This window comes from Mustelus asterias, unplaced genomic scaffold (genome assembly GCF_964213995.1).
Source record: "Mustelus asterias unplaced genomic scaffold, sMusAst1.hap1.1 HAP1_SCAFFOLD_759, whole genome shotgun sequence".
NCBI lineage: Eukaryota > Metazoa > Chordata > Chondrichthyes > Carcharhiniformes > Triakidae > Mustelus > Mustelus asterias.
Genome location: NW_027590707.1, coordinates 183,201 through 195,000, shown reverse-complemented (window position 1 = coordinate 195,000; position 11,800 = coordinate 183,201). Strand labels below are relative to the sequence as shown.

The 11,800-nt window shown below is 53.3% G+C and overlaps 1 protein-coding gene across 1 annotated transcript in view; it reads right to left on the bottom strand.

Moving 5' to 3' along the window:
• Positions 1–11,800, bottom strand: part of LOC144487375 (neural cell adhesion molecule L1-like) — a gene marked incomplete at its 3' end in the record, with an annotated part of 83,132 nt that overhangs the window by 4,524 nt on the left and 66,808 nt on the right. The window contains 1 exon segment of the mRNA XM_078205462.1: positions 10,003–10,073. Within this exon segment, the coding sequence (XP_078061588.1) occupies positions 10,003–10,073 (71 nt within the window).

Here is an 11,800-nt window from a genome sequence, read left to right as displayed (position 1 = left end):
GCCAACCATGGGGGACCTTATCAAACGCCTTCCTAAAATCCATGTATATGACATCAACTGCCCTACCTTCATCAACACACTTAGTTACCTCCTCAAAAAATTCTATCAAATTTGTGAGGCACGACTTGCCCTTCACGAATCCGTGCTGACTATCCCGGATTAATCCGCATCTTTCTAAATGGTCGTAAATCCCATCCCTAAGGACCTTTTCCATCAATTTACCAACCACCGAAGTAAGACTAACCGGTCTATAATTACCAGGGTCATTGCTATTCCCTTTTTTAAACAGAGGAACAACATTCGCCACTCTCCAGTCCTCTGGCACCATCCCCGTGGACAGTGAGGACCCAAAGATCAAAGCCAAAGGCTCTGCAATCTCATCCCTTGCCTCCCACAGAATCCTAGGATATATTTCATCAGGCCCAGGGGACTTATCGACCTTCAGTTTATTCAAAACTGTCGCTGTCTCTCTCTCTCTGTCGCTGTCGCCCCCTCTGCCGCGGTTCCCCCTCTGCCTCGGTCTCCCCCTCTGTCTCGGTCTCCCCCTCTGTCTCGGCCTCTCTCTCTCTGTCGCTGTCTCTCTCTCTCTGTCTCGGTCTCTCTCTCTCTGTCGCTGTCTCTCTCTCTGTCGCTGTCTCTCTCTCTGTCGCTGTCTCTCTCTCTCTGTCGCTGTCGCCCCCTCTGCCGCGGTTCCCCCTCTGTCTCGGTCTCCCCCTCTGTCTCGGCCTCTCTCTCTCTGTCGCTGTCTCTCTCTCTCTCTGTCTCGGTCTCTCTCTCTGTCTCGGTCTCTCTCTCGGTCTCTCTCTCTGTCGCTGTCTCTCTCTCTCTCTCTCTGTCTCTCTCTCTCTGTCTCGGCCTCTCTCTCTCTGTCGCTGTCTCTCTCTCTCTCTGTCTCGGTCTCTCTCTCTGTCTCGGTCTCTCTCTCGGTCTCTCTCTCTGTCGCTGTCTCTCTCTCTGTCGCTGTCTCTCTCTCTCTGTCTCGGTCTCTCTCTCTCTGTCTCGATCTCTCTCTCTCTCTGTCTCTCTCTCTCTCTCTCTGTCTCTCTCTCTCTCTCTGTCTCGATCTCTCTCTCTCTGTCTCGATCTCTCTCTCTCTGTCTCGATCTCTCTCTCTCTGTCTCGATCTCTCTCTCTCTGTCTCGATCTCTCTCTCTCTGTCTCGATCTCTCTCTCTCTGTCTCGATCTCTCTCTCTCTGTCTCGATCTCTCTCTCTCTGTCTCGATCTCTCTCTCTCTGTCTCGGTCTCTCTCTCTCTGTCTCGGTCTCTCTCTCTCTGTCTCGGTCTCTCTCTCTGTCTCGATCTCTCTCTCTGTCTCGATCTCTCTCTCTGTCTCGATCTCTCTCTCTCTGTCTCGATCTCTCTCTCTCTGTCTCGATCTCTCTCTCTCTGTCTCGATCTCGCTCTCTCTGTCTCGATCTCTCTCTCTCTGTCTCGATCTCGCTCTCTCTGTCTCGATCTCGCTCTCTCTGTCTCGATCTCGCTCTCTCTGTCTCGATCTCGCTCTCTCTGTCTCGATCTCTCTCTCTCTGTCTCGATCTCGCTCTCTCTGTCTCGATCTCGCTTTCTGTCTCGATCTCTCTCTCTGTCTCGATCTCTCTCTCTGTCTCGATCTCTCTCTCTGTCTCGATCTCTCTCTCTGTCTCGATCTCTCTCTCTCTGTCTCGATCTCTCTCTCTCTGTCTCGATCTCTCTCTCTGTCTCGATCTCTCTCTCTGTCTCGATCTCTCTCTCTGTCTCGATCTCTCTCTCTGTCTCGATCTCTCTCTCTGTCTCGATCTCTCTCTCTGTCTCGATCTCTCTCTCTGTCTCGATCTCTCTCTCTGTCTCGATCTCTCTCTCTGTCTCGATCTCTCTCTCTGTCTCGATCTCTCTCTCTGTCTCGATCTCTCTCTCTGTCTCGATCTCTCTCTCTCTGTCTCGGTCTCTCTCTCTCTGTCTCGGTCTCTCTCTCTCTGTCTCGGTCTCTCTCTCTCTGTCTCGGTCTCTCTCTCTGTCTCGATCTCTCTCTCTGTCTCGATCTCTCTCTCTGTCTCGATCTCTCTCTCTCTGTCTCGATCTCTCTCTCTCTGTCTCGATCTCTCTCTCTCTGTCTCGATCTCGCTCTCTCTGTCTCGATCTCTCTCTCTCTGTCTCGATCTCGCTCTCTCTGTCTCGATCTCGCTCTCTCTGTCTCGATCTCGCTCTCTCTGTCTCGATCTCGCTCTCTCTGTCTCGATCTCTCTCTCTCTGTCTCGATCTCGCTCTCTCTGTCTCGATCTCGCTCTCTCTGTCTCGATCTCGCTTTCTGTCTCGATCTCTCTCTCTGTCTCGATCTCTCTCTCTGTCTCGATCTCTCTCTCTGTCTCGATCTCTCTCTCTGTCTCGATCTCTCTCTCTCTGTCTCGATCTCTCTCTCTCTGTCTCGATCTCTCTCTCTGTCTCGATCTCTCTCTCTGTCTCGATCTCTCTCTCTGTCTCGATCTCTCTCTCTGTCTCGATCTCTCTCTCTGTCTCGATCTCTCTCTCTGTCTCGATCTCTCTCTCTGTCTCGATCTCTCTCTCTGTCTCGATCTCTCTCTCTGTCTCGATCTCTCTCTCTGTCTCGATCTCTCTCTCTGTCTCGATCTCTCTCTCTGTCTCGATCTCTCTCTCTGTCTCGATCTCTCTCTCTGTCTCGATCTCTCTCTCTGTCTCGATCTCTCTCTCTGTCTCGATCTCTCTCTCTGTCTCGATCACTCTCTCTGTCTCGATCTCTCTCTCTGTCTCGATCTCTCTCTCTGTCTCGATCTCTCTCTCTGTCTCGATCTCTCTCTCTGTCTCGATCTCTCTCTCTGTCTCGATCTCTCTCTCTGTCTCGATCTCTCTCTCTGTCTCGATCTCTCTCTCTGTCTCGATCTCTCTCTCTGTCTCGATCTCTCTCTCTGTCTCGATCTCTCTCTCTGTCTCGATCTCTCTCTCTGTCTCGATCTCTCTCTCTGTCTCGATCACTCTCTCTGTCTCGATCTCTCTCTGTCTCGATCTCTCTCTCTGTCTCGATCTCTCTCTCTGTCTCGATCTCTCTCTCTGTCTCGATCTCTCTCTCTGTCTCGATCTCTCTCTCTGTCTCGATCTCTCTCTCTGTCTCGATCTCTCTCTCTGTCTCGATCTCTCTCTCTGTCTCGATCTCTCTCTCTGTCTCGATCTCTCTCTCTGTCTCGATCTCTCTCTCTGTCTCGATCTCTCTCTCTGTCTCGATCTCTCTCTCTGTCTCGATCTCTCTCTCTGTCTCGATCTCTCTCTCTGTCTCGATCTCTCTCTCTGTCTCGATCTCTCTCTCTGTCTCGATCACTCTCTCTGTCTCGATCTCTCTCTCTGTCTCGATCTCTCTCTCTGTCTCGATCTCTCTCTCTGTCTCGATCTCTCTCTCTGTCTCGATCTCTCTCTCTGTCTCGATCTCTCTCTCTGTCTCGATCTCTCTCTCTGTCTCGATCTCTCTCTCTGTCTCGATCTCTCTCTCTGTCTCGATCTCTCTCTCTGTCTCGATCTCTCTCTCTGTCTCGATCTCTCTCTCTGTCTCGATCTCTCTCTCTGTCTCGATCTCTCTCTCTGTCTCGATCACTCTCTCTGTCTCGATCTCTCTCTGTCTCGATCTCTCTCTCTGTCTCGATCTCTCTCTCTGTCTCGATCTCTCTCTCTGTCTCGATCTCTCTCTCTGTCTCGATCTCTCTCTCTGTCTCGATCTCTCTCTCTGTCTCGATCTCTCTCTCTGTCTCGATCTCTCTCTCTGTCTCGATCTCTCTCTCTGTCTCGATCTCTCTCTCTGTCTCGATCTCTCTCTCTGTCTCGATCTCTCTCTCTGTCTCGATCTCTCTCTCTGTCTCGATCTCTCTCTCTCTGTCTCGGTCTCTCTCTCTCTGTCTCGGTCTCTCTCTCTCTGTCTCGGTCTCTCTCTCTCTGTCTCGGTCTCTCTCTCTGTCTCGATCTCTCTCTCTGTCTCGATCTCTCTCTCTGTCTCGATCTCTCTCTCTCTGTCTCGATCTCTCTCTCTCTGTCTCGATCTCTCTCTCTCTGTCTCGATCTCGCTCTCTCTGTCTCGATCTCTCTCTCTCTGTCTCGATCTCGCTCTCTCTGTCTCGATCTCGCTCTCTCTGTCTCGATCTCGCTCTCTCTGTCTCGATCTCTCTCTCTCTGTCTCGATCTCTCTCTCTGTCTCGATCTCTCTCTCTGTCTCGATCTCTCTCTCTGTCTCGATCTCTCTCTCTGTCTCGATCTCTCTCTCTGTCTCGATCTCTCTCTCTGTCTCGATCTCTCTCTCTGTCTCGATCTCTCTCTCTGTCTCGATCACTCTCTCTGTCTCGATCTCTCTCTGTCTCGATCTCTCTCTCTGTCTCGATCTCTCTCTCTGTCTCGATCTCTCTCTCTGTCTCGATCTCTCTCTCTGTCTCGATCTCTCTCTCTGTCTCGATCTCTCTCTCTGTCTCGATCTCTCTCTCTGTCTCGATCTCTCTCTCTGTCTCGATCTCTCTCTCTGTCTCGATCTCTCTCTCTGTCTCGATCTCTCTCTCTGTCTCGATCTCTCTCTCTGTCTCGATCTCTCTCTCTGTCTCGATCTCTCTCTCTGTCTCGATCTCTCTCTCTCTGTCTCGGTCTCTCTCTCTCTGTCTCGGTCTCTCTCTCTCTGTCTCGGTCTCTCTCTCTCTGTCTCGGTCTCTCTCTCTGTCTCGATCTCTCTCTCTGTCTCGATCTCTCTCTCTGTCTCGATCTCTCTCTCTCTGTCTCGATCTCTCTCTCTCTGTCTCGATCTCTCTCTCTCTGTCTCGATCTCGCTCTCTCTGTCTCGATCTCTCTCTCTCTGTCTCGATCTCGCTCTCTCTGTCTCGATCTCGCTCTCTCTGTCTCGATCTCGCTCTCTCTGTCTCGATCTCGCTCTCTCTGTCTCGATCTCTCTCTCTCTGTCTCGATCTCGCTCTCTCTGTCTCGATCTCGCTTTCTGTCTCGATCTCTCTCTCTGTCTCGATCTCTCTCTCTGTCTCGATCTCTCTCTCTGTCTCGATCTCTCTCTCTGTCTCGATCTCTCTCTCTCTGTCTCGATCTCTCTCTCTCTGTCTCGATCTCTCTCTCTGTCTCGATCTCTCTCTCTGTCTCGATCTCTCTCTCTGTCTCGATCTCTCTCTCTGTCTCGATCTCTCTCTCTGTCTCGATCTCTCTCTCTGTCTCGATCTCTCTCTCTGTCTCGATCTCTCTCTCTGTCTCGATCTCTCTCTCTGTCTCGATCTCTCTCTCTGTCTCGATCTCTCTCTCTGTCTCGATCTCTCTCTCTGTCTCGATCTCTCTCTCTGTCTCGATCTCTCTCTCTGTCTCGATCTCTCTCTCTGTCTCGATCTCTCTCTCTGTCTCGATCTCTCTCTCTGTCTCGATCTCTCTCTCTGTCTCGATCTCTCTCTCTGTCTCGATCACTCTCTCTGTCTCGATCTCTCTCTCTGTCTCGATCTCTCTCTCTGTCTCGATCTCTCTCTCTGTCTCGATCTCTCTCTCTGTCTCGATCTCTCTCTCTGTCTCGATCTCTCTCTCTGTCTCGATCTCTCTCTCTGTCTCGATCTCTCTCTCTGTCTCGATCTCTCTCTCTGTCTCGATCTCTCTCTCTGTCTCGATCTCTCTCTCTGTCTCGATCTCTCTATCTGTCTCGATCTCTCTCTCTGTCTCGATCTCTCTCTCTGTCTCGATCTCTCTCTCTGTCTCGATCTCTCTCTCTGTCTCGATCTCTCTCTCTGTCTCGATCTCTCTCTCTCTGTCTCGGTCTCTCTCTCTCTGTCTCGGTCTCTCTCTCTCTGTCTCGGTCTCTCTCTCTCTGTCTCGGTCTCTCTCTCTGTCTCGATCTCTCTCTCTGTCTCGATCTCTCTCTCTGTCTCGATCTCTCTCTCTGTCTCGATCTCTCTCTCTGTCTCGATCTCTCTCTCTGTCTCGATCTCTCTCTCTGTCTCGATCTCTCTCTCTGTCTCGATCTCTCTCTCTGTCTCGATCTCTCTCTCTGTCTCGATCTCTCTCTCTCTGTCTCGGTCTCTCTCTCTCTGTCTCGGTCTCTCTCTCTCTGTCTCGGTCTCTCTCTCTCTGTCGCTGTCTCTCTCTCTCTGTCTCGGTCTCTCTCTCTCTGTCTCGGTCTCTCTCTCTGTCTCGGTCTCCCCCTCTGTCTCGGTCTCCCTCTCTGTCTCGGTCTCTCTCTCTGTCTGTGTCGCTGTCTCTCTCTCTGTCTCGGTCTCTCTCTCTGTCTCGATCTCTCTCTCTGTCTCGATCTCTCTCTCTGTCTCGATCTCTCTCTCTGTCTCGATCTCTCTCTCTGTCTCGATCTCTCTCTCTCTGTCTCGGTCTCTCTCTCTCTGTCTCGGTCTCTCTCTCTGTCTCGATCTCTCTCTCTGTCTCGATCTCTCTCTCTGTCTCGATCTCTCTCTCTGTCTCGATCTCTCTCTCTGTCTCGATCTCTCTCTCTGTCTCGATCTCTCTCTCTGTCTCGATCTCTCTCTCTGTCTCGATCTCTCTCTCTGTCTCGATCTCTCTCTCTGTCTCGATCTCTCTCTCTGTCTCGATCTCTCTCTCTCTGTCTCGGTCTCTCTCTCTCTGTCTCGGTCTCTCTCTCTCTGTCTCGGTCTCTCTCTCTCTGTCGCTGTCTCTCTCTCTCTGTCTCGGTCTCTCTCTCTCTGTCTCGGTCTCTCTCTCTCTGTCTCGGTCTCCCCCTCTGTCTCGGTCTCTCTCTCTGTCTCGGTCTCTCTCTCTGTCTGTGTCGCTGTCTCTCTCTCTGTCTCGGTCTCTCTCTCTCTCTGTGTCGCTGTCTCTCTCTCTGTCTCGGTCTCTCTCTCTGTCTCGGTCTCTCTCTCTGTCTCGGTCTCTCTCTCTGTCTCGGTCTCTCTCTCTGTCTCGGTCTCTCTCTCTGTCTCGGTCTCCCTCTCTCTGTCTCGGTCTCCCTCTCTCTGTCTCGGTCTCCCTCTCTCTGTCTCGGTCTCCCTCTCTCTGTCTCGGTCTCCCTCTCTCTGTCTCGGTCTCCCTCTCTCTGTCTCGGTCTCCCTCTCTCTGTCTCGGTCTCCCTCTCTCTGTCTCGGTCTCCCTCTCTCTGTCTCGGTCTCCCTCTCTCTGTCTCGGTCTCCCTCTCTCTGTCTCGGTCTCTCGCTCTGTCTCGGTCTCTCTCTCTGTCTCGGTCTCTCTCTCTCTGTCGCTGTCTCTCTCTCTCTCTGTCTCGGTCTCTCTCTCTGTCGCTGTCTCTCTCTCTCTGTCGCTGTCTCTCTCTCTGTCTCGGTCTCTCTCTCTCTGTCTCGGTCTCTCTCTCTCTGTCGCTGTCTCTCTCTCTCTGTCGCTGTCTCTCTCTCTGTCGCTGTCTCTCTCTCTGTCTCGGTCTCCCCCTCTGTCTCGGTCTCTCTCTCTCTGTCGCTGTCTCTCTCTCTCTGTCTCGGTCTCTCTCTCTCTGTCGCTGTCTCTCTCTCTCTGTCGCTGTCTCTCTCTCTGTCGCTGTCTCTCTCTCTGTCGCTGTCTCTGTCTCCCCCTCTGTCTCGGGCTCTCTCTCTCTGTCGCTGTCTCTCTCTCTCTGTCTCGGTCTCTCTCTCTCCCGCTCCCTGTCTCTCTGCATTACAACATCCTGCTGCTATATCTAACCATTAGGTTCAGGTTAAAAGATCGATGTTGGGTCGTCACACACTCCGGAGATCGGAAACAACTCGGGGAATGGAGTGTATCCTCCTGGCAGACACATTAACAGTGCGGAGGGAAAACCGCGGGCAGTAATGGATGTATCTCAGTATTCATCATGTGATTGGACAGAGCTTCGCGATTTCACTCCTAACTCCAAGAACTCTGTAAACTTCAGATATTCCAAAATACAGCCCGGGACCCCAAACCAAAACCTGTCCCACACACATCGTCCCAGTGGAGATAGGGAGGGGTGTAGGGGTTGGAGAGGGTGAAAGAGATAGGGAGGGGTGTAGGGGCTGGAGGAGGTAACAGAGATAGGGAGGGGGTGTCGGGGCGGAGGAGGTTACAGAGATAGGGAGGGGGTGTCGGGGCGGAGGAAGTTACAGAGATAGGGAGGGGGTGTAGGGGTTGGAGGAGGTTACAGAAATAGGGAGGGGGTGTAGGGGCTGGAGGAGGTTAGAGAGATGGGGAGGGGGTGTAGGGGCTGGAGGAGGTTACAGAGATAGGGAGGGGTGTCGGGGCAGGAGGAGGTTACAGAGATAGGGAGGGGGCGTAGGGGCTGGAGGGGGTTACAGAGATAGGGAGGGGGTGTAGGGGCTGGAGGGAGTTACAAAGATTGGGAGGGGTGTAGGAGCTGGAGGAGGTTACAGAGATAGGGAGGGGTGTAGGGGCTGGAGGAGGTTACAGAGATAGGGAGGGGGTGTAGGGGCTGGAGGGGGTTACAGAGATAGGGAGGGGTGTAGGGGCTGGAGGGGGTTACAGAGATAGGGAGGGGGTGTAGGGGCTGGAGGAGGTTACAGAGATAGGGAGGGGTGTAGGGGCTGGAGGAGGTTACAGAGATAGGGAGGGGGTGTAGGAGCTGGAGGAGGTTACAGAGATAGGGAGGGGTGTAGGGGTTGGAGAGGGTGAAAGAGATAGGGAGGGGTGTAGGGGCTGGAGGAGGTAACAGAGATAGGGAGGGGGTGTCGGGGCGGAGGAGGTTACAGAGATAGGGAGGGGTGTAGGGGTTGGAGGAGGTTACAGAAATAGGGAGGGGTGTAGGGGACTGGAGGAGGTTACAGAGATTGGGAGGGGTGTAGGGGCTGGAGGAGGTTACAGAGATAGAGAGGGGGTGTAGGGGCTGGAGGAGGTTACAGAGATAGTGAGGGGGTGTAGGGGACTGGAGGAGGTTACAGAGATTGGGAGGGGTGTAGGGGCTGGAGGAGCTTACAGAGATAGTGAGGGGGTGTAGGGGACTGGAGGAGGTTACAGAGATAGAGAGGGGTGTAGGGGCTGGAGGAGGTTACAGACACAGAGAGGGGGTGTAGGGGCTGGAGGAGGTTACAGAGATAGTGAGGGGGTGTAGGGGCTGGAGGAGGTTACAGACACAGAGAGGGGCATAGGGGCCGGAGGAGCTTACAGAGATTGGGAGGGGTGTAGGGGCTGGAGGAGGTTACAGAGACAGGGAGGGGTGTTGGGGCTGGAGGAGGTTACAGAGATAGGGAAGGGTGTAGGGGCTGGAGGGGGTTACAGAGATAGGGAGGGGTGTAGGAGCTGGAGGAGGTTACAGAGATAGGGAGGGGTGTAGGGACTGGAGGAGGTTACAGAGATAGGGAGGGGGTGTAGGGGCTGGAGGGAGTTACAGAGATAGGGAGGGGTGTAGGGGCTGGAGGAGGTCACAGAGATAGGGAGGGGTTTAGGGGCTGGAGGAGGTTACAGAGATAGGGAGGGGGTGTAGGGGCTGGAGGGAGTTACAGAGATAGGGAGGGGTGTAGGGGCTGGAGGAGGTTACAGAGATAGGGAGGGGTGTAGGGGCTGGAGGAGGTTACAGAGATAGGGAGGGGGTGTAGGGGCTGGAGGGAGTTACAAAGATAGGGAGGGGTGTAGGAGCTGGAGGAGGTTACAGAGATAGGGAGGGGGTGTAGGGGCTGGAGGGGGTTACAGAGATAGGGAGGGGGTGTAGGGGCTGGAGGGGGTTACAGAGATAGGGAGGGGTGTAGGGGCTGGAGGAGGTTACAGAGATAGGGAGGGGGTGTAGGGACTGGAGGGGGTTACAGAGATAGGGAGGGGGTGTAGGGGCTGGAGGGAGTTACAAAGATTGGGAGGGGTGTAGGAGCTGGAGGAGGTTACAGAGATAGGGAGGGGTGTAGGGGCTGGAGGGGGTTACAGAGATAGGGAGGGGGTGTAGGGGCTGGAGGGGGTTACAGAGATAGGGAGGGGGTGTAGGGGCTGGAGGGGGTTACAGAGATAGGGAGGGGGTGTAGGGGCTGGAGGGGGTTACAGAGATAGGGAGGGGTGTAGGGGACTGGAGGAGGTTCCAGGGATAGGGAGGGGGTGTAGGGGCTGGAGGGGGTTACAGAGATAGGGAGGGGTGTAGGGGTTGCTCTACCTGCCACGAGATGACCATGTTGTTGGGTTGTGTTCCTTCGCCTTTCACTCCTTCCGGATTCTTCTCTGGGGCTGCGAAGCGGGAGATAAAACATCGATTGGACAGGAGCCACAGACCGGTTCCTGAATAATTTCACCAGGATCCATCCTGGTGAACTGACCTGTCCCACTGACCGCCCTGCAGACGGTAACCGTAGCTATGCCCAACTCCCCCCCCATGGAGGGGGATCTCTCCATTCCGGGGGTAGGGGCGGGGGCCTTGGGGAACTCGGCCCCCTTCCTGCACTCCCGGACATGTGAGTGAACCGGTCAAGTTCCCTTGCTATTCCCGTGTAGAGAGAGATAGGATCAGGAGGAGGCCATTTATCACGGCCAGTCCATCTAACCAGCACATCTTTCGGACTGTGGGAGGAAACCGGAGCACCCGGAGGAAACCCACGCAGACACGGGGAGAACGTGCAGACTCCGCACAGACAGTGACCCAAGCCGGGAATTGAACCCGGGTCCATGGCGCTGTGAGGCAGCAGTGCTAACCACTGTGCTGCCATACAAAGGGTTGTGAATGTAGCCCAATCCATCACTCAAACCAGCCTCCCATCCATTGACTCTGTCTACACTTCCCGCTGCCTCGGAAAAGCAGCCAGCATAATTAAGGACCCCACGCACCCCGGACATTCCCTCTTCCACCTTCTTCCATCGGGAAAAAGATACAAAAGTCTGAGGTCACGTACCAACCGACTCAAGAACAGCTTCTTCCCTGCTGCTGTCAGACTTCTGAATGGACCAACCTCGCATTAAGTTGGTCTTTCTCTAACCCCTAGCTATGACTGTAACACTACATTCTGCAGTCTCTCCTTTCCTCCCCCCCTACGTACTCTATGAATGGTATGTTTTATCTGTATAGTGCTCAACAAACAATACTTTTCACTGTATCCCAATACTTTTGTTTTATTCATTCACGGGACAAGGGCGTCGCTGGCTGGGCCCAGCATTTATTGCCCATCCCTAGTTGCCCTTGGAGGGCAGTTGAGAGTCAACCACATTGCTGTGGCTCTGGAGTCACATGTAGGCCAGACCGGGTAAGGACGGCAGATTTCCTTCCCTAAAGGGACATCAGTGAACCAGATGGGTTTTTCCGACAATCGACAATGGTTTCATGGTCATCAGTAGATTCTTAATTCCAGATATTTTTATTGAATTCAAATTCCACCATCTGCTGTGGCGGGATTCGAACCCGGGTCCACAGAACATGAGTTGAGTTTCTGGATTAATAATCTTAGTGATGGTGGCACGGTGGCACAGTGGCAAGGATTGCTGCCTTACAGCGCCAGGGACCCGGGTTCAATTCCTGGCCTCGGGTCACTGTCCGTGCAGAGTCTGCACATTCTCCCCATGTCTGCATGGGTTTCCACCGAGTGTTCCAGTTTCCTCCCACAATCCAAAGATGTGCGTGTTAAGTTGATTGGCCTTGCGAAATTTCCCCTTCGTGTCCAAAGATGTGCTGGTTAGGTGGATTGGCCATGCTAAATTGTCCCTTAGTGTCCAAAGATGTGCGGGTTAGGTGGATTGGCCGTGCTAAATTGTCCCTTAGTGTCCAAAGATGTGCAGGTTAGGTGGATTGGCCATGCTAAATTGTCCCTTAGTGTCCAAAGATGTGCAGGTTAGGTGGATTGGCCGTGCTAAATTGTCCCTTAGTGTCCAAAGATGTGTGGGTTAGGTGGATTGGTCATTCTAAATTGTCCCTTAGTGTCCAAAGATGTGTGGGTTAGGTGGATTGGTCATTCTAAATTGCGCCTTGT